Source organism: Canis aureus, chromosome 3 (genome assembly GCF_053574225.1).
Source record: "Canis aureus isolate CA01 chromosome 3, VMU_Caureus_v.1.0, whole genome shotgun sequence".
Lineage (NCBI taxonomy): Eukaryota > Metazoa > Chordata > Mammalia > Carnivora > Canidae > Canis > Canis aureus.
In genome coordinates, this window is record NC_135613.1 from 72470714 (window position 1) to 72493318 (window position 22605).

The following is a 22605-nucleotide window of genomic DNA, read 5'->3' on the forward strand; positions in this document are numbered from 1 at the left end:
CCCTGCCCCCTACCCCTCTCTCCCTGGCTGGCAACCTCGGCCCTAAACATGCCAACCCCTTCACACGATGCTCCTAGGCAGAGCATCCCAGGACCCTGCACCTGCTCCACCCTATCTCCCAGGCCTCATCCCTATCTCTAGGTTGCATTCCAGAACTCTGGATACCATGGGATTAACAGTCAAGGAATTTCTGAAATAAGCATGGGTCAAGTCTATAATGGGCGTGGGATAGGGGGGAATAAACAAAAATTCATATATAAAAACAAATCAAGTTAAAGGCACAGAAGAGCTTATGGAAGGAGGGACAGTCTCCCCATTGCCACGAGCTCTTGAAAGCCAGGCACCAGGTCAGGCCCACCTCCGCGGCTCCCGCAGACTGAAGCACTGTGTCAGACCCATGGCCCACAAGAGCTCTTTGGCTCATTGCCTGCTGCCTACAACAGTGACGTGCACGCTGAGGGCATTTGATAAACGTTTGTGGGCTGAGTGAGTGTAACTGGGCTGCGTCTTTTGTCTTTGGGTAACACGTGACATCTTTTTCCACCTCCCTTAGAGCACCCTCTAGACCCCCATCAGCACACCCTGCCCTCGGCCCTCCTGCAATCTCATCTCCCCAGCCCTGGTGTCCCTCCAAGTATCCCCCCTGCACCTGCTAAGCTTTGCTGAGCAGTGGTTTTGCACCCCCTCGAGTGCACCGAGTGAGAAGTCCCCTCGCAACCACACTGGACTAGTTTCTTAGCAGCTTTATTGAGTAGTGAGAGGTAGTCTCATTTTCCACCGGACATACGTCCTCAAGCTTGTGCCAGAACTGCCTTGGGGCAGACAGACAGACAGGTGGCCGGGCCGGGCAGGTGTCCATGGTAGGCCGTGAGCACCATGGACAGCTCAGCTCTCTAAAGGGACGGCGCTCTGCTCCTGCTCCTGCTTGGGGAGGGCCACAGGCGTGTCCTGGCTCTCTTTCTCCTGGAGGGTGCTGAAAAAAGAGTTGACCTTGTCCCTCAGATCCTTCTCCAGGAAGCTCAGGTGGTCTTCCATATCCCCCGCATAGGGGCCCAGCTTCTGCCTAAGCTCCTCCACCTGCTGCAGCAGGGCTTTGTTGAAGGTCTCGCCGTAGGGCCCCACGTTGCGGCGGAACTCCTCCACCTGCTGGTCCAGGCGGCTGCTCAGCTCGGCCAGAGACTTGTGCAGCCCCGCGGTGTTGTCCTTCAGCTTGCCACGCACGTCCTCAGCCACGGGCGCCAGCCTCTGCCGCAGCTCTTCGGCGTTGGCTGAGATCTTGGCCTTGAGCTCCTCGGCGTTCTTCTTCATCTGGAAGGCCAGCCCCTCGAGCTGGTGGTTGAGCTTCTCCTGGACATCCTGCGCGTAGGGCGCCAGGCTGCGGCGCAGCTCCTCCACGTTCTGGTCGATCTTGACCTTGAGCTCGTCGGTGTAGGGAGTGAGGTGCCCCTTGAGCTCCTCCACGTTCTGGTCGATCTTGGCCTTTAGCTCATCGGCGAAGGGGGTCAGGGAGGAGTGCAGGTCGTCCACGTTCTGGCGCAGCGCGCTCTGCATGCGCTGCGCGTGCGATGTCAGTTGGTTGCGCAGCTGCTCCGCGTGGGTGTTGACCTGGGTGCGCAGCTCCTCCGCGTACGGCCCGAAGCGCTGCTGCAGCTCGCGCATGTTGTCCCCGATCTTCTGGCTCACCTCGCTGGCGTGGGGCAGCAGCCGGGCCCGCAGCTCCTCCAGTTCCTTCCGAATCTCTTCCTTCAGCTTCTCCGAGTCTTTGCTCAGGCGTTCGTGCAGCTCCGTGGCAAAGGGCACGAGCTTCTTCTGCAGGTTATCGGTGTAGGTGTTCACTTGCCCCATCTTGTCCTGGAAGAGGGCACTGCAGGGGAAGGACACAAGGGGGCCCCCCGTTACCCTTGGCATCACAGGTCGGGACCTTGTCCCTTGTGCGGGGCTCACCTCCTACACACCTGCCTGAGACAGGTGAGTGTTCGGGGGTACTGAGTTCACGGGTAGATCACAGTTTGGGAGAGTGGATGTAATAGACTAAGTCATTACCTTGTATCTCTGACTGTCCCCTGACTCTGAGTCACTACCCACCTCCAGTAGTTTGCTTTCTGCCCCACCCCACCCCCCCCAAAGTAAAAAGGGCAGACGTCAAAGTCCATCCCAGCTCAAGTGTGCAGTGACATAGATCACATTCATTAATACAGCGTTATGCTCTGGACCTCTTCCAGTCTTTCGGGGATTCAAAATACTGGTTTCCCTGCACTTGCCCACCCTCAGAGGCTGCCCAAATATCCCCACTTGCCTCCCCATGATTTCACAGGGGCCCACCCTTCTGGAATGCTCCCATGAATTTCTCTCCCTCCCTTTTTCTATGACTCTCAATGCTGAGATGTGGCCCTTGGTCACACTCTGGAAATTTCAAGCAGGAAAATTCCTTAGGGATTATTAGTCCAACCCCTCGAGTGCAAATGTAGATCTCAGATCTGGAGAGGTCAGGGTCACTGGGTGAGTTAGTGGCAGGGCAATAGGTACTCTAAGATCGGGTCTCCTGCCTCTGAGCTCGGCCCTCACCAAGGCACTGCGTGGTCTTTAAGAAGCCCCACCACCCAAGTTGTGCCACTCTTACTTGAGCTGCTGGGTGAGCTCAGACTGCTGGAGATGTTCCACAGCTTCCTTGGCATTGTTGCTCAGCTGACTGAAGTAGTCCCACACTACAGTGGCCACCTGGTCGGCACTGACCTCAGCCCGGGCACCTAGGCAGAAACAGAGAGTGATTCATGAGGACTTACCTCCTTCCTGGCCACTCTGCATTGACCCTGAGCTGCAGACTGGCTGATGGTGGGCAAACCCCACCACCCATCTCCCCCTCTGCTTCCCTAGTTGAAAGTCACAGGGGCATATAAAAGGGTTGGCACCAGTGCCAGTGGGCAGAGCATCCTGAAGAGGCCAGCCCTCCTATGAACCGAGTGGCAAGTGGGCAGCAGCCTTCTGCATCCAGCTGCGGGATGAAGGCATTTGGAACCTTCCTCTTGCCTGAGCTCTGGACTCTCACCCTGCCCGCACATGGAGCACATGGAGTCTGCCCAAAGGCCCCTTCCAAAGCCAGCTTCTACTCACCGGTGATGGCCACCAGGGACAGGGTCAGAACCACAGCCTTCAGGAACATCCTGGGCTTCTCACTGGGCTGGAGAAGCCTCGCGCTGCACTGGATCTTTCTGGAATCAGATGGGACCAGAGAGCCAGAACCTGTGCTGCTGTCAGAACTGACTCAATCTCAGAGCCAGCCAGACATATAAACCCCATCCCAGGCTGCCTTCCTGCCTCTTTCCCCAATGTGACTCCACGTTGGAAGGTGACACATTCCCAGGAGGCCTCTTGGACTTTCGTGACCCAGGACAACGTGGCAGCAGTCAGAAGAAGCTGTTCTGTGTGTATGCCCCACCCTGTATGGAAGGGAGGGTGGGGAGCCAGGAGCTGTGGGAGAAAGGAGGCCTAGGGAAACCCTGAGCTAGGGACTAATGCCCCAGAGGCCCTGCTGGCAATTCTGGGTCTGAGCCAGATTGGGGTGGGGGGCAAAGTTCACATCTCCTGTGTCTGCCCCAGGGAAGAGAGCCCTCCTCTCACTCCATCCCCCATGCAGACTCTGTCTCAGAGCACCAGACCATGGACTGGGACACCTAGGGCCACCATCAGGGATGACAAGCTGAAATCCAGAGCTCTGTCAAAGTGTGCCCAGGAAGCAGGGGCTCTTGCAAGCCGTTGGGCAGATTGGTGGAGTGGGCAGGGTCCTGTATTGTAAGTGGGCTTCCTGTCCCACCACTGCCAAGCTGTGTCACCTGGGCCTTGTGATTCAGCTTGGCCTCACTTGGAGCCTCAGTGTCTCCTTTGAAACATGGGGTTGCTGAGCTTATGTAAATCAGATATTGCTCGTGGCATGAATAGCATAATGCCTGGTGCAGAGAAAGCACTACCAAGTAGTTGCTGTTGTTAATAATAATAGTGCTTTCCTGACTTGGACCATGGCAGGAGGTCCAGTAAAATGCTCACCCCTCCAGTGAGAGTTGGCAGGGTCAGGCCAGCCCTCTGGGGCTCCCAGGGAGGGAGCGGCACAACTCAGGGAGAACCGCTGGCCTGGGGCCTGATTCCTGCCCCCAGCCCGGCCACACCCTGGGCAGGAGCAGTCAGCCTATGCTGAATCGCAGGACCTGAGCCTCTTGGGGGACATCTCCCTGGGGGATGTGGGCGGGGGCCAGGAGGTCTTCTACAGGATTTCTCACCTTCTCTACAAATGAGCTCGTACACACAGTCACAGAAAGCTGCCCACCAAGAAGAGAACGCAGCCTGGTCAGCGTGGGTCCCTCTGCTGGACCAGAGCCCCCGCACTGACTACCAGACGAATCCCGTCCTACTGCACTGGGCCTGGCACGTAGCTGGGCTCCTGGCACCTGCCCTTACGGGTCAGCCCACGTGCGTTAAGCCTGATTCATCAGGCCTCCGTGTTTCATATTCCAGCAGTGGCTGGATGTCTCATGGGATTGAGGACAACTAAAAGGCCTGCTGCTGCTTGCACCCTGCAGTGTCCCCACGTCACCTACGGTCACCTCCAGTGTCAGGGAGCTCCACCTTCATGGAGCGGCTCTTCCCATCTCCTAGTAGCTGGTGAGGGCACAGATTCTGGAGCCGGACTCCCTGGGATTGTGTCTGGGCTCCCTACCTACTGGCCATGTGACTTCAGGGCAGAGCTCCCAATCTCTCTGAGCCCCGGCTGCCTCAGTGAGGCATAGAATGATACCTGCCTCCTGGGCTGTGAGGATTCAGTGAGACCACCCATGTCGTGCTGGGAGCAATGCCTGACGCACAGTAGGTGCTCATCAAGCACTAGCCACATCCCAGCCCTGATAGCCTTACGTCCCTGCAACACTGGCCATGACGCCTGCTCCTAGCCCTGAGTTGGGTCCAGTCCAGCCTGGGGTGAGTACGAAGGTCAGTGCTAAGTGACCCCATCCCTTCCCTGGGGGCCAGAGATGAAAAGAGCAATGAGTCACCAAGGACACCTCAGCTACAGTTTGACCTCTTGGACTCACAGTCTGACAGCAAGTACCACCAGCATGTGACAGGTCCTGTCTCACTTGCGGGGTGTACACACAATGGGAGTGTCTGTGCCTGTCTGAGGGTGTCTGAGAGCATCTGCCATGATGTGTACAGATTCACATAAGTGTGCAAATAAGCCAGCTGTGTGTGGGCACAAAGCTAGGGCACGCGGCTGAGGGACTGGGATGGACTGGTATAGGCCTATGTGAGCAGCCACAGCCATGAGGGGGGTGTGCTGTGTCCTGACGTGTCGTGGGCGGGTGCTACTAATGAATGCATTTATTTCCCAAAGTCAGTGCGCATGTTTTGTACAACCTGTGAATGGATTTGTGCTGGGAGCGGGGAAGAATGAGTGCCCAGTCTCAGAGTGTTCGAGCTGCCGATGGAAGTAGGAGACTCTGCGTCCAGCTGGGCCTCTGGCTCTCTTTGGGCGCAGACGCTGGCTTCTCCAGGTCCTCTGACTGGCTGGGCTGAATCGGGGCTCCCAGTCCAGCCGACTGGCAGGGGCATGGGTCACAGGGGTTTGGGTGCTAAGCCTCACGCAGACACAAGTAAACTGAGAGAGCCTCCCCAACCCCAGGGGATCATTTTCGGCCTCCGCTGGTCAAGCCTCCTCCCACCCTCCCCACTCACTGCTGGTTACTCTTTAGATCCGGTCTTGGCCCAGGCCCAGAGCAGTCTCCTCATTCCAGAGGAGCCAATGTGGGAAGGAGAGAGTCAATACGGAGGGCCAGGCAGCTTAGGCTGGCCACTGAGAGGGCCCCTTCCAAGACAGCCCCTCCCGCGACCCCCAGAGGGGTCCAGACCCTCAAATGTGCCGAACCCTTTGAAAGAGAAATAGCCCAGGATTCATGGCAGGCCACGTCCTTGCTGCATGGGCTCGCACACCTGGGTTCTCTACCCGGCTCAGCACCACCGTTCTGGGTCTCTCTGCCCCCATCTTCTGACCTCTCTGGCCTCAGGGGGCCCATTGCTACAAAGGAGAGAGAGGACAGGTTCCTCCAGGACCTCCACACACAGGCCAAGGGAGTTGGAGGGTCCAGGGCCAAGAGATCCAGCCAGCTCGTTCTAGCAGGCCCCGGGGTCGAGGACTTTGTACTCCAGCCCCCCTGGAATCTGGATTCCCACTGTGGCCTTCACCTCTGGGGCTGAGGGACAGGCCAGAACAGGAGAACGGCCCCGGGCCCAGTTGCTCTCTACCCTCCGCAGTGCTCAGATTTTTCAGTGACCTAATCAGCTTCCTCCCACCCCGTCACCAAAGTCTGCTCAAGAGGAGGTACGGGTGGCTGATAAATCCCCGAGGGTCTCATCTCTCTAAGCTGTTTGGTTTGGTACCCGTGTAGGTATTTGAAGACCAGGATTCTTGTTCCCAGCTCTACGGGTGATAGGCTATGTGTACTTGGGTGCATCTCTACCCCCTTGAGCCTTAAATTAGTTACCTACAAAATGGGGTTCTTAGTATCAACTTCCCAGGAATCTATTTGCATCTTAACAGAACACAAGACTTAAATCAAAGGAATGAATTTCTGATGGAGAAACTTCAAGTCTCAGCCAACAATAAAGAATTTTGAGGGTGGAGCCAGGCCACTTTCCCAGGCCCTCGATTTCATATTGTTGGGTTAGTCGCTTCTTCCTGCGAAGTTGGTTGCCTGCCAAAAGCCCTATTTCTACATTGGAGGCTCCTCCTGCCTTCAGACTGTGCTGTCTAGGGATGGACAAGGTGTTTGGGAAGAAGAAAGAGGTTGATCCAGCCCCTTCCATGAACCAGTTGCTTTGTACACATTTCACTTACTCTGCACCACAACTCTTGCTTATCGGCGTTCTTTTCCGTTTTCTAAGGGAGGAAAAACTGAGGCTCTGAGATGTCAGGTGGGTCATAGGAGTCAGTGTCAAAGGCAGCATTTAAAGCCAGGATTCCTTGGCTCCCAAGTCTTAGCCTCTCCAATCCTGCTCTCCAGGCTACGGCTCCCAGTGTGGGTCCCGGGACACTTCACCCCGAGAGAGGACTGAGGCCTCTCCTGGACAGCCCCCCACAGAGCTCCCCTGCACCCTCTCTCCACCGGACTGACCAGCCTGCTTTCTTTCAGCTCCCGGGCCAGCCAGGGGGCGATGAGGGCTGAGGTTTCAAGTTTTGGAAACCAAGGCCCAAAGTGAGAAGGGCTCAGCGCTGGAAATGGATCCCGGCTGTCCTAGTTCATGCAAGGCCCCAGCCTTGAGCCGCAGGGAGTGTTATCAGTGGGTCCAGAGGGCAAGGGGTGGTGGGGGTAGGAGGTGGGATGGGGGTTAGGGGGGAGGGGAGGACAAAGGCCTTGGGCTCAGAGTAGTGTTTTCTGTTCTCCCACCAACCCCTGCTCTGGGCTCAGCCTGGGGAGGCTCCTGGGGAAGCTGCGAGTAGGACTCAAGTGTGTAAACCCCACACAAGCCCCTGCCCACAGGTCTTCTGCGACTTCACTCTAGACACCTCCCTAGCCCATGCTGAGTTCTTTGTTGGGGAGCCTGAGAAGCCCATCCCCTTCTCTGCCCAGCCCCCACTCCCTGCAGGCCTTTCCCAGGGTGTGGGGGTGGGGAGGGATCTGAAAACCACGCATGAAGTGCTGAGATGGGGCCGCTTGTCCCCTAATCTCCCATCACCGGCCTCTCCCTGGGGAGCCAGGCCGCTTGGGATAAGTGGGGTTTCCCCAGTCCCTGAGCACCCCCCTGGCCTGCAGGGCAGCAGGAGAGCAGCGTGGGCACCGTGGTGCTCACAGATTTCCCAACTCTCCCAGCAGGCCTGGCTGCATCTGGGCACCCTGCCTCAGGCCAGGATCTAGACTGGTCAGCAGGTGACCTTTGTCCAGCTCACTGAGCCCTCTGTGCCCACTGTCCTGGAGACCATATAAAACAGGTCAGAAGCCTCTTGCCTGCCTGCTCCATTCATCCCAAGAGGCAGCTGCTCCAGGTAATGCCCCCAGGGAGGAGGAGGAGGGAGGGGGGAGCAGGGGCAGAGGGGTCCCTGCCTGACTGCCAGCACAGTCTGGGGGAGAGCTCGCTGGAGCACAGGAAGCCTCAGGGCTGGGGGAGCGGCCCCCACTTGCAGTTTGCACGCTGCGGGGAAGCGAGGCTCCCGGGAGAAAGCTACAATGTCGTGGCCCCGCTGGCACCCGCCCGCTCCGAGGGCACACTTGCCCCTCATCCTGCGTGTGTAGGACTGGAAGGAGCCTTAGATCCCAGTCCCACCCCGGCCAGGCAAACTGAGGCCTGGACAAGGCCAGAGGGCTACCCCAAGTCCCCCCACGTGTCAGTGGCAGGAACTAGGCCAGAACCTGGTTGGGGGGGCCTGAGGGGGTCTCGATCCCCCATCTGGTGGGTTTTCTGCTCTGTCCCCAGCCTGGCTCTGCCCCAGCCCCGCCTGAAAGCCCTGCGTCTCCCACATTCGCTGGCAGCAGGCCCTTGCTCCTCTGGCCCGACCCAGCTCAGGACCCAGTGGAGGGGCCACGCCACTTCCCCAGGGAGGGTCCGGAGGCAGAGGGGCAGGGGTCAGGGTGGCCCTCACAAGGCCCTTCCCCGCAGGAACAGAGGTGCCATGCAGCCCCGGGTCCTCCTCGTCGCTGCCCTCCTGGCGCTCCTGGCCTCCGCCCGTAAGCAGCTCGCGGCGACAGGGCTAGGGACGGGGCGGGGCGGGGGGGACCCTTGGGAATGGCTTGAGGATCCCGGGCCCCTGGGGGTGGCAGGGCAGAGCCAAGGGCTCCCCAGAGGCGGATCCACCCACTCGGCCCTGCTCTCCCGACAGGAGCCCTGGAGGAAGAGGACCCCTCCCTCCTGGGCCTTATGCAGGGTTACATGCAGCACGCCACCAAGACGGCCCAGGACACGCTGACCAGCGTGCAGGAGTCCCAGGTGGCGCAGCGGGCCAGGTATGCCCTCACCTCTCCGCACCAGGGCCGGCTCCCCGGACCCCCTGCCCCCGCCCCAGGGGGCCCTGCCCCTCTCTGAGCCTCCACGCTCCGCCCCGGGGTCCCTCCAGGGCTCTCGCTGCCAGCAGGAGAGGGCAAAAGCCAGGGCACCCTCCTACCCCCTCCTGCCCCTCCTCCCTCCCTGGGCCTCCTTGCTCCTGCAGCACCCTGCCCAGCTCTGAGGAAGGCCATGTTGGCTCTTGCTTCCATCTTCCTTTACTGCTGGAGGTGGGTTGAGAAGCTCCATCCAACCCAGTTTCAGCTGGTGTGTGTGTGTGTGTGTGTGTGTGTGTGTGTGTGTGTGTGTGTGTTTCAGCCTGTGCCAAGCCCTGGGGCCGGTGTGAGCAGATGTCCATCGTTCCTCTCCCACCCTGCCTTGCCTTCTAGTCCTCTCTTCTCCCAAGCTCCCGCCCCCACGTCCAGGCCACCCTGGGTGGGGGGGGAGTCACCAGCGTTTACCTAGCTGAGGCAGTCACAGACCCTCATGGTCCTCAGAACTGGCTGCGGAGTGGGTGTTATTTTTGCCATTTTGCAGATGAGAAAATCGAGGCTCAGAGAGGTTAAATGACTTGCCCCAGGTCGCACAGCTAATTCATCCTCTGATGATTTTCTTTTCTTTTTCTTTTTTAAAGATTTTATTTATTTATTTATTTATTTATTTATTTATTTATTTATTTATTTATTCATGAGAGACACACAGAGAGAGAGGCAGAGACACGGGCAGAGGGAGAAGCAGGCTCCATGCAGGGAGCCGGATGTGGGACTCGAACCCGGGTCTCCAGGATCACGCCCTGGGCCGAAGGCGGCGCTAAAGCGCTGAGCCACCGGGCTGCCCTCTGATGATTTTCCAAATGACAGACCACTTCCCACTGCGCCACCGCACTCAGAGCCACTGGGCTGTGCAACCCTCGCGGGCATCATTTGCCTAGAACAGAATGACAGCCCTAGAACAGAATGGTGGCCTGCCGCGCCTCTCCTCTCCAGCTCGCTTCAGACCCAGGCTGGCCCAAAGGGCTGCCCCAGCCTGGACAGACTAGGCTCCTGTCACCCCCTTCAGCATCTCTTCTGCCTGGAGTGGCAGCTGAGAGCGTCCCCATCTGCGGTCTCAGGGGCGTTGCTGGGTGAGATTAGAGGGTTGGAGGAGAGGCAGTGGGGATCTGATGGGGGCCCCCACTGCCTTCAGATGAGCTCTCACCCCTACCTCCATCACTTCCCCTCACTGATTTAACCCCCAGGGGCTGGATGACCGATAGCTTCAGTTCCCTGAAAGACTACTGGAGCACGTTTAAGGGCAAGTTCACTGGGTTCTGGGATTCAGCCTCTGAGGCCAAACCAACTCCAGCCTCTGATGCCTTCTGAGACCTCGAAACCCCAAGTCTTCCTGCCCACCCACCCTGCCAGGATCTTGGGCAGTCCCGAAAGTCACTTGAAAGTGACAACATTCTCACCTCCCACCCCGCCCCAGACCTGGCCCACCCCTAAGCTCGCTGTCTTCCCAATAAAGTTGGATGAGAAGTTGCCGTGAGTGGGACGTTCCACGCGCGTCATGTATGTTTGGGCGTGGAAATGGGCCAGGGCTCATCTGTGGGCGGGCACTGGGCGACTCCAACTCAGGCAGGCCTGGGGCAGTGCCTGACCCGCCTCTCAGTAGCTGGGTGCTGTCTGGGCCCAGCTGTAAGGTAGGATAACTGCCCCCGCAGGTTTGTACGGAGGAGCAAGTGGGATAACAGGTTTGACAATACTTTGATGAACTACCAAATGCTGTACAAAATGACTTAAGTGTGTGAGCTGTGCCAGGCACCGTGCCCGGCCTTGTTAGGTCATCATCAAGGTTGGGACTCTGCTGTGTGTGCACCAAACTTACAGAGGTGGCCTGTGCTACCTATGCCCTGGGCCTCTCCACTGTACTCCAGGGAGGGGGGCCAATGGGGAGTGGTTGGAGTAAGACACCACTCGATTCTGGCCTTGGCCCCATTATTTTATATCAGCCTCAGTTTCGTATCTATAAAGTGGGTGCAACAATACAACCTCCACTGCAGGTTTGTTGAATGAATGAACGAAAGAGGTAAGACTGTGCACAACACCCAGCACATCAAAGTACCTGGCAAATGGTCATCATCGTTGCTACAAGCTGAGCTGAAATCCCCCCTGGGACCAGAATCGGAGTTGGGGGGGATCCGGTGTCCCGGGAGCTAAGAAGGGACCCAAAGTTACCCAAGGGAGGCTGTTTCCCTCGTGTCCCCACCACCCAGCAGATGTTCATATCAGGGAGTCCCAGAACCGCAGGCCGCTTGAGCAGCCCCCAGCTCTTATGGTAAAACTGAGGCTCAGAAAGATGAAGGCCCTTGCCCAGTGTCATGGAGTCAGCAAATGACAGAGCCGGACCTCAAGCCCAGGTCACCTGCTCTTCCTACTCTGCTCAGCTGATACATTAAAAACTTAGTGATGCCTACACTGGGTGTCAGAGGGCTCCTTGTCACCTCTTGGTGGCATCAGTGCACCCAATCCCACTTGGAGACATCCACTCTCTCCTTGGCAATCCACCTGAGCTAATCTTCTGGCCCAAATGGGCCGGGGTAGTACCCGCACCTGGAAAGTGTTCTCACCCGAATCCGGGCTTCACACCCCTTGCAGCTCTGGATGGTTAGAACTCCAAAGCCCACTTATTTATCCAAGAATTTTCAGGACACACTGGACATGAGGGGAGTGGCGGGGGGGGGGCAACGGGCTCTTGGGGGGACAGTAGAGAAAGCTCCATCAGTGCACTGCCCAGTGAAGTGATGTGTGTGCACACGGGGGGGGGGGGGGGGGCGTCCCTGAGTGTGAAGAAGGGCCAGCTGCGGACAAGGACATTCTACTTGAGAACGTGCGTGCATGTGTGCCCAGCGGTGGGTGTGCACTTGAGTGCCCGGCCACACAGTTTTGTTTTTTTTAAAGAGCCGGGATGGGTCTGGAAAGGGCAGCCCAGTCCATCCTGCTCTTGATCCTTGGCGAGTGACTTCACACAGCTTCAGCTTTCTCATCTGTGCCATGGATGTGGGGGTGGCACGGTCAGGATTTGGGGAAGGAGGTGGTGGGATGGAGGACACGAGGGCATCTTGGAGATAAAAATGGGCTCATCACCTGCAAGAGGTGGGGATTGTTGCGGTGACCCAGGCTTGGGGGCCCCCCGGGGGATAGCCGGCTGACAGCGTGTGGGAGGAAATACCCTCCAATCCTGGAAGGGGCAGGGGTGTGAGGAGTGGCCTGCTGCCCTTGTAAAAAAAAAGGAAAGGGGCGCATCTTTTTCTTCATTTTTTGAATTACTAAAGGAGGGCAGCCTCTGTGGTGCAGCGGTTTAGAGCTGCCTGCAGCCCGGGGTGTGATCCTGGGGACCCGGGATCGAGTCCCACGTCAGGCTCCCTGCATGGAGCCCGCTTCTCCCTCTGCCTGTGTCTCTGCCTCTCTCTCCTCTCTGTGTCTCTCATGAATAAATAAATAAAATCTTAAAAAAAAAAAAAAAAAAAAAAGGAGGCAGGAGCAAAGGCCAAGCCCTCGCGGGAGCCGGGCCCATCCTTCAGCCCCAGGGGCTCCCTGAGGCCCTCCCCGGCTGGCCCGGAGCGCGAGGGCTGCCGGAGGCCCTGCCCTGTTTGCGGCGGGTCCCAGTCGGGGGCTCGCAGGTTCGGGCTCGGGGCGGCGCCCCTCGGACGGTCCTCCGCGCCCCTGCGTGCGCCCCGCCCCGGGGGAGGGCGCCCCGCGACCTGGCTCCGCAGCGCGGCCTCGCGGGGACCCGGGCCTGCTGCCCTCGGGCCGCGACACCGCAGGGCCCCCCGCCCCCCCCCCCTCCGCCCAAGAAAGAACGTCCAGGGTTCGGAGCACATTTTATTGTTTAAAAATCACAGCCGCGGCCTCCAAACCCGCGCGCCCGACACGGGCGTCCCGCGTGGGAAGCGTCTGTTCCGAGGGCCGGGCGGGCGGGCGGGCGGACAGACGGACGGGGCGGGGGGGGGGGGGGGCGCCTCACTGCGCGTTCAGCTTCTTGGTGGCCTCGTCGATGGCAGCCAGCAGGCTGACCTTGAAGCTCTCCAGCACGGGCAGCAGGCCCTGGCGCAGGTCCTCGAGCGCGGGCCTGGCCTTCTCGCCGAGCGCGCTCAGCTGCTCGCTGGCCCTGGCGTGGTACTCGGCCAGGCTGGCGCCGCCGCCCTCCTTGAGCGCCTGCAGCCGCGCGGCCAGGCGCTCGCGCAGGTCGTCGCTGTAGGGGGCCAGCTGGGCGCGCAGCGCGTCCACGTGGGTGCGCGCGCGGTCCCGCAGCTCCTCGCCCAGCGGGCTCAGCTTCTCCTGCAGCTCCTGCAGCTTCTGGCGCGCGCCCTCGCGCAGCTCCGAGCCCAGCGGCGCCACCTTCTGGCGGTACAGCTCCACCTCCTCCTGCCACTTCTTCTGGAAGTCGTCCAGGTAGGGCTGCACCTTCTGCTTCACCTCCTCCAGGTCCTTGCTCATCTCCTGCCGCAGCACCTCCGTCTCCTTCTCCAGGTTATCCCAGAACTCCTGCGTGACCGGGCCGATCTGTTCGCGCAGCTTGGTCACCGTGCTGCTCAGGCTGTCCCAGTTGTCCAGGAGTTTCAGGCTGCAGGGGCGGGCGGAGCGAGGGCGTCAGGGCTGGCCTCCCGCGGAACCCCGGACAGCCCCCGAGCTGCGGGCCCGGCTCCCCGCGGCGGCCGGCGGTGAGGCCCGAGCAGCAGCTGCCCCCGCCGGGCGCCTCCCCCAGGGCAGCCCCTGGCGCGCACCCCGCGCCGCGTGCCCCGGTGCTGATGGACCGAGGAGCCGGGAGACACGGGGCTGGGTCGGGTGCCCCGTGCTGCCCGTCCCCAAAGCCGGGCCTCGAGGACCAGTCCCTATACTCCAGTCCATCGTCCGCTCCGAGAAGGCCGCCGGGTTGCTGGCCGGGAGCAGAGGAGGAAGGAGCTAAGGGTGGGGGGCGCGCTGCCGGGCGCACCTGCTCGGATCTAACCCCTTGCTGGGCGCTCGTCCCTGTTCTCCCTAAAACGAGTTCTGAGACGGTGGTTACTGGGGGGATCCCGTTCCCGTTTCTCCAGGCCTTCAGTGGGGGCCCAGGAAATAGCAGGTGGGGATTCGGCTGGTCTGGCTGCATTTTCCCGCAGGCCTCTCTGTGCCCCCCAAACCGGCCACCCCTACCCCTGCCCCCTGCACCCCAGGTTGGGTCCATACTTCAGCTGTTTTCCCAGGGCGGAGGCTTCAAACTGGGCCACATAGTCTCTGCCGCTGTCTTTGACTGCGTCCACATACACGGTGGCTAAATCCTTCACCCGATCCCAGGGTGACTGGGGTTCATCTTGCTGCCAGAAGTGCCGAGCCTGGCTCCCTGGGGGTGAGAGGGGAGACCCAGGTCAGGCCCGCTCCAGAGGGCGATCGGGGCTGAAATGCCAGGCTTGCAGGCAGGGGTGAGGGGTCCGGGAGTGCCCCGGAGGGTGGCCCGCAGGAGCGTGGGAGAAGGGCCCCCACAGCAGTGGGCTTCCTAGATTGGGGTCACCTACCCGTGAGGAAGAGCACGGCCAAGGTCAGCAGTGCGGCTTTCATCCTGAAGGGACACAGGGGACCTGCAGGAGAAGAGGGTCCTGGTGAGTGGGGCGGCCGTTAGCGTGGAGGAGCCCTGTGCGCCCCCACCCGTTCTTCTGGGGCGGGAGAGGGTCCCCAGGCAGGGCACAGCCCGCAGCCAGGCCCCCGGAGTCCCAGGGACAGGGCCCGGGCTGGGGGACAGGCAGCGGCACTCACCAGGCGCTCAGGAGCCTGCCGGGCCCGCTCTCCCCGCCTATTTATGTCTCCGGGCAGGGGCAGGGGCCGGGCAGGGAGGCTGATAAGCCCAGCCCAGGCCTTGCTGCTGCTGCTCACTGGTCCCAGCCATGTGGAACTCAGAGTTCAAGGATCATCCCTGTCCCCGGGGCCGGACAAATAGAGTGGGCAAACAGGAGGCTGCGCGGGGGCCACCAGGCCAGGGATCAAGGGGTCAGACGGGACTGGGGACTGGGGGGGTGGGGTGGTTGCAGGCTTGCAGGTCCCCAGGATCGGGGTTCTCTGCACCCATCCCTCCTGGTGGTGGTGGTGCTGGGAGGGATATGTCCCCCACTGTCCCCTGTGCCCGTGGAGCAGGGGAGTGGAGGGACTGAAGCAAGAGACAGCGGCTGGCCAGGGACCGCTGGGCCTCCTCCCGTCAGGAGGTGTGCTCCCCCACAGCCCCTTAGATTCCAGGGAGATTACTTTGCCCCCACCCTGCCTTTCTTCTCCAGAGGCAGCGGTCTTCCCACCAACACGCTGTGGCCTGTTTTGTCCCAACAGGTCAGCAGACCTCTCTGCAGGCTCTCTCAGGCCTCCCAAACCCTTGACCCAAGGGGCCTGTGGTGCCAGGAAGTGACCTGGGGACCCTGGGGAGGGCTCCGTGCTTCCCAGGTAGAGACTTGGGTGGGGGGGGCTCTGACATTTCAAAACAAAATCTAGAGACCCACTCGGAGTTGCCAACTTTTTATTTTGTCGCGTAAAAAAGTCAACCACTGTCTCCCCCAAATGCCACCCTCTGCCGCGCCCAGCACTTCAAAAGAGAAAAGATTTTTTTTTTTTAACATCATGAAAGGGCACAATGTCAGAACAAAGGGCAGGCACTTCAGTTGAATCCGTGTATCTTTGCCTGGTTCCTGTTTACATTGGAGTGCACACAGTGAGGGGCATACCGGACTTTAGGGGTCCCCGCGGGGGTGGGGAGGAGACCTCTGCAGTGGGAGGCCACAGGGGAGCTGGTTACTCGCTTCGCTCTGCCCCCGATTTGCAAAATCCTGGAGGAGGATGGCGAGCCAGTGCTGTAATGTCTCCGAGCCTCGGTTTCCTCTCAGTAGAAGGAGACAAAAATGGCTCGAGCCGTTGGAGGCGCAGGGAGCCCCGGTAACGCAGAGCACCCTGTGCCCGGGGTGTCGGCAGCGCCGCTCGGCAGGGCTTCTCCCGGGAGGCCCAGCGCCTCGGACGCCAGCTCACGGCAGGGCCTGAGTCAGAGCCATCAGCCGGCGGCCTCCCCCCGCCCCGCCACCTTGCACACCAGGAAGCTGGGGACAGGGGAGCCTTGTGCCCTCTGCCTCTGGTCTCTCGGCACGTCGGAGGCAGGGATGGACTTTGGATGCACCCGGGATAGAAATGCACCCTGCATCATCTGCCCAGGAATCTCCCTGCTGTCCGCCCGGTCCCAGGGCTGCCCGGCTCCGGGCTGCTCCCACGGTAGCCGGTCTCCTGATAAGAGGCTTGGGGCTGGACAGGCTCGGGTTTGAACCCCAGCCGTGTGACCCTGGGCGAGCTGCAGCAGCTTATCTGTGGAACGAGACAATGATGGACCATGCCATCCCTAGCGTCTCGGCAGGGGGGTACGGCAGGCGGAATAACGTCCCCCCCCCCGCCCCGACCCAAGATGTTCAGGTCCTAATCCCCGGACCTGGGACTGACCCGTGGCAAAAGGGGCTTTGTAGATGTGAGATTACAAGGACGTTGAGGTGGGCGATTTTCCTGGGTTATGCAGGTGGGCCCAGTGTCAGCACAAGGGGCCTTGTACATACAAGAGGGAGGCAGGAGCGAGAAGAGACCAGGGGCCAGCAGCGCAGGTCAGGGCGATGTGCAGGGAGGAGGCCAGAGCCCGGCAGTGTGCGAGGCCTCCGGAAGCTGGAGGAGGTGAGGAAACGGATGTTCTCCTGCGGCTCCAAGAAAGGCAGCTCTGCTGACACCAGGATTTCAGCTTTGTGTGACCCCTTGGGACTTTTGACCTCTAGAGCTATACTGAGGTAATAAGTGTGTGTTGTTTCAAGCACCAAATTTGAACATCCGTGGCAAAACCAAAAGGTAGCTGGCACTTCGTAACCCTTCTGTGTCCCATAATCCCAATTTCCGGCATTTTATCCCCTTGCTCCCACTGAACACGCTTGTACTGTCAGCCCAGAGCTGAGACCTCAGGGACTCACAATTTTCTGTGCGGCCCTGACTTGCAGATGCTGAGATCTGGGGCCCCCGCTCCCGACTGACCCAGCCGCAGAGTCCACGGGGCCCTGCAGAGGAGCTGGTCTCACTGAACAGTCCGCCTGGGCCGCCCCTTGGCCCGCCCAGCTTCCGGCCAGTGGTTTAAGGAGCAGAGGCGAGGCCGGTCCCCTCAGGGGGCAGCTCATGGATGTCTCCGGCCAGGAGAGGCCTCCTTTCTTTTGGGGGGTAGAGCTCGCCGCACCCGGCACTTGGGGGATCTCAGAAACTTACTGGTTGGACTCCAAGCTACGTGCCATGGTTACGCCCTTCTCTTTGGTTCACTGCCGAAATGATTATTATGGCTAAACCTAATTCCAACATTGGTGTAGTGCCTTAGTGGCCAAAGCACTTCCACGATCGTCCCTGGAAAGCCCGGCAGGCAAGTATTTTCGCTGTTGCCTTGCGTATGAGAAGACAGCCGCTCAGAGCTGCCAAGAGCCGCCCTTGGCCTCCAGCCGCTAGTACTTGGCGCTACCAGGAGCGGGAGTCAGGAGGCCTGGCTGCCGGCCCTCCCAGCCCGTGTGTTCTGATCAGGGGCTCCTCGGTTTCCCAGCTCAGGGATCTCAAGGTGTCGGGGCTATGGAGTGCCTTGACAGCATCCTCACAAGCAGCAAATGTTTTCTTTCTCTATCGACACAGAGAGAGAAAGAGAGAGAGAGAGAGAGAGAGAGAGAGAGAAAGAGATCACAAGCAAGGGGAGAGGCAGAGGGAGAGGGAGCAGCACCCCCCCCTGAGCAGGGAGGCCCACATGGGGCTCGAGCTCAGGACCCCAGGATCATGACCTGAGCTGAAGGCAGATGCTTCACGGACTGAGCCACCCAGGCGCCCCCGCAAGCTTTCTTTTTTTTTATTATACTTGATCACTAGCGTGTCTGTCTACTGTTTCTACTGAGTGCAGTGATTACTAGGATTTCGGAGAGGAAGCCCCTGTGCCTCCCAGAACCGGCCTGCGGTGCAGCCGGTCCCCGTGAGAGGCGTCCAGGGCCCACGGACTGCGCTCGCTGCTTAGCGAAGGCCCCCCAGGGTGGGCGCCGTGTCACCATGCCCTCTTTCCTTGGTCTTGGGACTCTCCAGAGTGCCCGTTTCTGAAGAAGGTCGCCAAGGCGGCTGGCCCTGGCTTCCTCGACACACGCGGGAACGCTGCTAGCTGACTGCAGCAGTGGAGTTTGCTCAGAATGATTAGCGACTCATTTCACAATTCACGTCCCAGTGTCACACTGGTCAGTCTGCACTGGAAGGACTCTGTCCCCTGCTAGGCTTGGCACATAACAGACACTCAACAAATATTTGCTTGATGAGTGACATTGGCACACTAAAGGAAGGGTCACCAGGATGGTAAAGGGTCATCTGAAGGGAGCCTTGGGAGGAAAGTCAAGCGTGAGGAACTGCTGTGCATCACGGACCCCACTCGAAATGACTGAATGGGGAGACTTGGGCTTGGGATGGTTCCAGCTGAGCAGGAGAGGAAGGAGCCCCCGCCCCCACATTTCCTTTTTGACAGTTTTGTCACAGCTCCTGGTGATAGATCCCCGAGTTAGGCCATTCGTCGGGGCCTTGTAACCCGGAGCCCCAGGCACAGGTGGCTCATCTGTGACCTGCACAAGCCGAGGCTGGGTGCCTTGGCGGCGCACCAGCCCTCTGAATTCCTGCCTTGGATGGGGAGGAGTGTGGGGTGGGTGGGCAGCAGAATGTCAGAATGAAGGTTGGGAAGGATCTGTGGACACGGCTTCTGCTTTCTAGAGCTCAGATCTCTGGTCTTTGTCCAGGAGGGCAGCACCCTGCTTCCTCTGGACGCTCATCCCACCTCTGGCCCAAAGGTGCCCTGGCTGAGTTCACGGGGGCGGCACTGCTGTGAAGGTGGTTACGAGATGTGAAAGGCACTGGGCTATGTCGCTGCGTGCTCCCAGAGACACTCACTCGAGCCTTCCCTGGGTGGGTTCGCATTCAGACAATTTCTGGAAGATGGTCCTTGGAAGGCCCTTTCTGTTCTAAACAGTCCCACAGGGACTGTCTGGTTCACCGTGGATGCAGAAGCTTTTGTAAGTTCCCTCTTCTATTCTTTCTACAAACCCAGTCCGTACTTCCAGCTTCAGCAATCTTCCTTCAGAGAAGCACCTCGAGCAGCTGTCTCTTAGCCATGCCTGGGACCATGCTGGGAACTCTACCCTGCCCTCTGGAGTCCAGGAGTAATAAAAGAGGAAAGCCAGAGGAGGAGTCCCCTTTCTGGCCCAACACTTATTTGGCAATCCCATCACTGGGCTGACTGGCTAAAGGCCCCAAGTCCTTGAGGACCTCCTTCCACTCCTTTAAAAGCACCCTTTCAAAGAATCTGTTTTCTATCCAACTCAGCAAACTCAGATGCTCCCTCCTGAGGGGGCAGAGTCCAAGCTGGGTGCTCGGGGACACAGTGTGGGCTGAGTGCAGGCTTCTAGAGAATGCTCCTTGACAAGGCGGGGTGAGATAATGGATTGCTCAAAGCTCCACCCTATGCTTGTTAGGCTTCTTCAACCTCCAGCCTCCACCCACCTGGATGCTTCTCCCAGCTAGACTCTGAACCACAAGGCAAATAATATATCAACATAGGATCGTAATCCGGTTTTTATTTTCACAACCCCCGGTATTAAGTTTGTAAGTTGAAAATTGCCCATCGGGGGAAAAAATAAATAAATAAATAAAAAAGACTAAAAGTCTTAATGCAACAATTTGGGTCTGGAGATCTTTTTAATTCATTTTTAGTTCAACATAAATGAGAAAGAAAAAATACTTTTGACATTTTCAAAGAGCAGAAATATGAAATTATATTCATATACATTCAACATATACGGCGCATATCGGTTACTACGATACAAAGCAATGATCTTTTACAAGTGTAGTTCGCAAGATGGCACGGTTAATAGGCTCACTGGCTTTCACCCGGGCAGCTGCTGCAGGATGGCGGCCTGCTCTTCCATCAGCACAGTACCATGTAAACAGAACAGGCTGGGCGCGGGGGTGAAGGGGCAGCTGGGGGCATCGGCGCTGGAACGGGCCCAGAGAAGGCAAACAGTAGCTGTTCGGGCCTTCTTGGTAGCGTCCTTCCGGTGAGGAGTTGGTGGCCTCACCAAGTGGAGGGGACATTGGGGACCATGGAAACGCGGGACAGATGCCGAGAAAGGCTCTCGCATTGCAGAAATCCATTTGAGGGGTGCTGGGTCCAGGAGCTGAGCTGCCAGTATCTGTGAGAAGGACAAGCTGCATGGGGATCCTGTCAGCAACATCAGGATGGCCATGCTGGACACCCGCTTTTCTTCTGTGCAAATTCAGGATGAAAGACTAGGAGCGGACTGGGGACCCTTCACTCTCCTTTTCCAGGAAAAAGGATCAAGAGTCAGAATATTGGACATCTCTTTCTTGCTTTGAAGATCGAAGGAGCTAGGCCAGATCCTCTGTCGGCCCCCAGCCAGCAGAGAAGACTTTGGTTTCTAACAGTGAAGAAACACAAAGAGAGCGGCAAACAGTTGCTGTTGCGTGGGCACTGCTTGCCCTGGGGGGGGGGGGAGGGAGGAGACCACTACACCTGTCACTAGCAGGTAAGAGCTGCTCACAAGTACAACGTCTACAGAAGGTACTCTGAACAAAAGGTGCAAGTCACAATTCCAATAGAACAGAATCTGGTTAGACATTTCTCTTTTAAACAAAAATTCCTTTGTTTTTATTTATTAATAATAATAATAATAATAACAATAATATCAACATTTACCCAAAACAATTCCTACATGATCAAGAATTAAAATAGGGGCTGAGGATGCCCAGGGAGGAGGAGAAGGTTAGGAGGGAGGCAAGGCCCAAGACAACCTCCTGTTCTTGCCTGTGTCAAAGAGGCTGTAAGGGAGAAGTGTATGTGCGCGTGCGCAAGCGTGCACGCGTGTATGAAGAAACAATCCTTGTATAGCACATTGTCAAATGAGAATGACAGGTGACACAAAAAGCATAGTGTACCACTGTTGGGTGTTCAGTCTATGGGTAGAACCAGCAGGATGACAAAGGCAACCAACTTTCCAGGTTGTAAGAGGGGAGCTGAGTTATACACCAAAGAGAAGGCTCACACTGAGACACTCTAACTGGCAACCCCTCAAGGCCAGGCCACTCCCGGCCTCCATGTTAACATTCTGATGCGATCCTGGCTGGGCCAGACAAGTTTCTCCCTGGGTCCCAGCAGGAAAGACCTTCCCAGGGTTCAGACTTGGGGGGTCTTTTTGTTTGTTTGTTTTCACTCTCTTTCTGGTCTCCAAGTACCGGAGGCCATCGCCCCTTCCTCTCTCCCTGTCCCTAGCACTAAGATTCCAGAGGCTGTTATCTGTTAGTATTTGCTCCTGTGGGTAAGCAACACAAAGGAATGGAGGGTGCTCTGTGGGTGGAGGCTGGGGAGGGGAGTGGCTCTGGGTCTCCTGGCCTCTGTGGTTTTAACTGCTTTGTTCTTCTGTCTCAACAAAGGAAAGAAAGAAGGAAAGAAAGAAAAAGAAAAAGAGAGGGATAAAGAAGAAAGAAAATCACCTCCAAAAGAAAACATACCAAAAAAAAAAAAACCAATTCAAACCAAAACCAAACCAAACCAAACCACCAACTCAAATATACCAAATACACTTTCACAAAAGGTGACAAACGTGGGTATCCTGTTTATTTCCTTGGTGACTTGGTCATACAAGCAAACATGGCAAAACCCGCTCTGAACCCAAAAGAACCACACACTGATGAACCAATGTGAGGAAAGGAGCCATGACATTCTGGGTGGACAGAAACACAATGGCAATTTGGCGCAACGCTGCTATAGATACTGTTGGTTAAAGTCAACCTTTTCATTCCCGAGCTGTACACAAACCTGCAACAGAGAAGACACAGAGAAGAATCAGTCCGGAGCAAAAGGCTCCAACATTCACCTGAAAATTTTCACGAAATGCAACCAGCTCATGTGACCTCAGGTTAAGAGGTTTGCCACGCGGAGGCTCTAAGATGGGTTTGCAGGTGGCTTAATGTTCGTTCACGGTTTTCCGTCCCAGCTTTCAAAGACAGAAGCTGTGCCACCCCCTGCGTGTCTGGGCTACTCCAGCCCAGCTGGCCAGCATGCCTGTTTCCTACCCCTGGCCTCTGATCACGGAGTTGTCCCCGTCTGGAATATTCCTCCCATTGCAGCACAGCCTTGAACACTATGGCTAGACATGTTGTGCCACTGGGTTTCCTGCTTCAGGACTGTAGTTCAGAACCGTCTTTTCCTTATCACCGGGGCAGAGGTGCCCTGTCCTCCCAGGCCGTAGCTCACTTCCGTTTCTTGGGAGGCGAAGGCACTTTCAACATGTGTCTTGTCCCCATAATTAAACCAAGGGACTGTGGCCAGCAGGTATTCTCTGTGTTCCCCACCCACACCCCGGAACCAGCACAGTGCTTCATGTGGCAGAGCAGGACGATGGGAGGACCAGGACGGGAGGAGTGGCCCCGTCCAGGTCACTGGCCACCGCGTACAGAAGGAAGCCCCGATGGATCAGGAGCCGGCATGGGGCCGAAGGGAGATACT

The 22605-nt window shown here is 58.1% G+C and overlaps 4 protein-coding genes across 12 annotated transcripts in view; 1 reads left to right on the forward strand and 3 right to left on the reverse strand.

The window, feature by feature from the left end:
- Positions 1 to 728: 728 nt before the first annotated feature.
- Positions 729 to 3284, reverse strand: APOA4 (apolipoprotein A4). Its single transcript, XM_077893640.1, has 3 exons — positions 3112 to 3284; positions 2621 to 2747; positions 729 to 1864 (listed from the first exon to the last, which is right to left on the reverse strand). The coding sequence occupies exons 1-3, from the start codon at positions 3158 to 3160 to the stop codon at positions 886 to 888; spliced, it is 1155 nt and encodes a 384-aa protein (XP_077749766.1). The 5' UTR covers positions 3161 to 3284; the 3' UTR covers positions 729 to 885.
- Positions 3285 to 7865: 4581 nt separating this feature from the next.
- APOC3 (apolipoprotein C3) lies at positions 7866 to 10537 on the forward strand. The gene is made up of 4 exons (XM_077893641.1): positions 7866 to 8023; positions 8635 to 8702; positions 8855 to 8978; positions 10253 to 10537. The coding sequence occupies exons 2-4, from the start codon at positions 8648 to 8650 to the stop codon at positions 10374 to 10376; spliced, it is 303 nt and encodes a 100-aa protein (XP_077749767.1). The 5' UTR covers positions 7866 to 8023; positions 8635 to 8647; the 3' UTR covers positions 10377 to 10537.
- A 2328-nt stretch (positions 10538 to 12865) lies between these two features.
- Positions 12866 to 14871, reverse strand: APOA1 (apolipoprotein A1). Its single transcript, XM_077893642.1, has 4 exons — positions 14787 to 14871; positions 14549 to 14611; positions 14223 to 14376; positions 12866 to 13620 (listed from the first exon to the last, which is right to left on the reverse strand). Exons 2-4 carry the CDS (start codon positions 14589 to 14591, stop codon positions 13017 to 13019), a joined length of 801 nt encoding a protein of 266 aa, XP_077749768.1. The 5' UTR covers positions 14592 to 14611; positions 14787 to 14871; the 3' UTR covers positions 12866 to 13016.
- A 4888-nt stretch (positions 14872 to 19759) lies between these two features.
- Positions 19760 to 22605, reverse strand: part of SIK3 (SIK family kinase 3) — a 245268-nt gene continuing 242422 nt past the window's right edge. For all 9 annotated transcript variants that reach the window (XM_077893645.1, XM_077893651.1, XM_077893649.1 and 6 more), the window contains one exon: positions 19760 to 21915. The gene's annotated coding sequence lies outside the window, so the exon portion shown is untranslated. The remainder of the gene's footprint in view (positions 21916 to 22605) is intronic.

Bases quoted from the DNA above. Each gene is read 5' to 3' on its own strand.
- APOA4 (XM_077893640.1), bottom strand. From the start codon at position 3,160: ATGTTCCTGAAGGCTGTGGTTCTGACCCTGTCCCTGGTGGCCATCACC. The intron at 2,748-3,111 runs GTGAGTAGAAGC...GTTTCTGCCTAG, and splicing joins GTCCCTGGTGGCCATCACCG to GTGCCCGGGCTGAGGTCAGT. The intron at 1,865-2,620 runs GTAAGAGTGGCA...CTTCCCCTGCAG, and splicing joins GAGCTCACCCAGCAGCTCAA to TGCCCTCTTCCAGGACAAGA.
- APOC3 (XM_077893641.1), top strand. From the start codon at position 8,648: ATGCAGCCCCGGGTCCTCCTCGTCGCTGCCCTCCTGGCGCTCCTGGCC. The intron at 8,703-8,854 runs GTAAGCAGCTCG...CTCTCCCGACAG, and splicing joins GGCGCTCCTGGCCTCCGCCC to GAGCCCTGGAGGAAGAGGAC. The intron at 8,979-10,252 runs GTATGCCCTCAC...TTTAACCCCCAG, and splicing joins CAGGTGGCGCAGCGGGCCAG to GGGCTGGATGACCGATAGCT.
- APOA1 (XM_077893642.1), bottom strand. From the start codon at position 14,591: ATGAAAGCCGCACTGCTGACCTTGGCCGTGCTCTTCCTCACGG. The intron at 14,377-14,548 runs GTAGGTGACCCC...TCTCACCCCCAG, and splicing joins GGCCGTGCTCTTCCTCACGG to GGAGCCAGGCTCGGCACTTC. The intron at 13,621-14,222 runs GTATGGACCCAA...CCGCCCCTGCAG, and splicing joins GCCCTGGGAAAACAGCTGAA to CCTGAAACTCCTGGACAACT.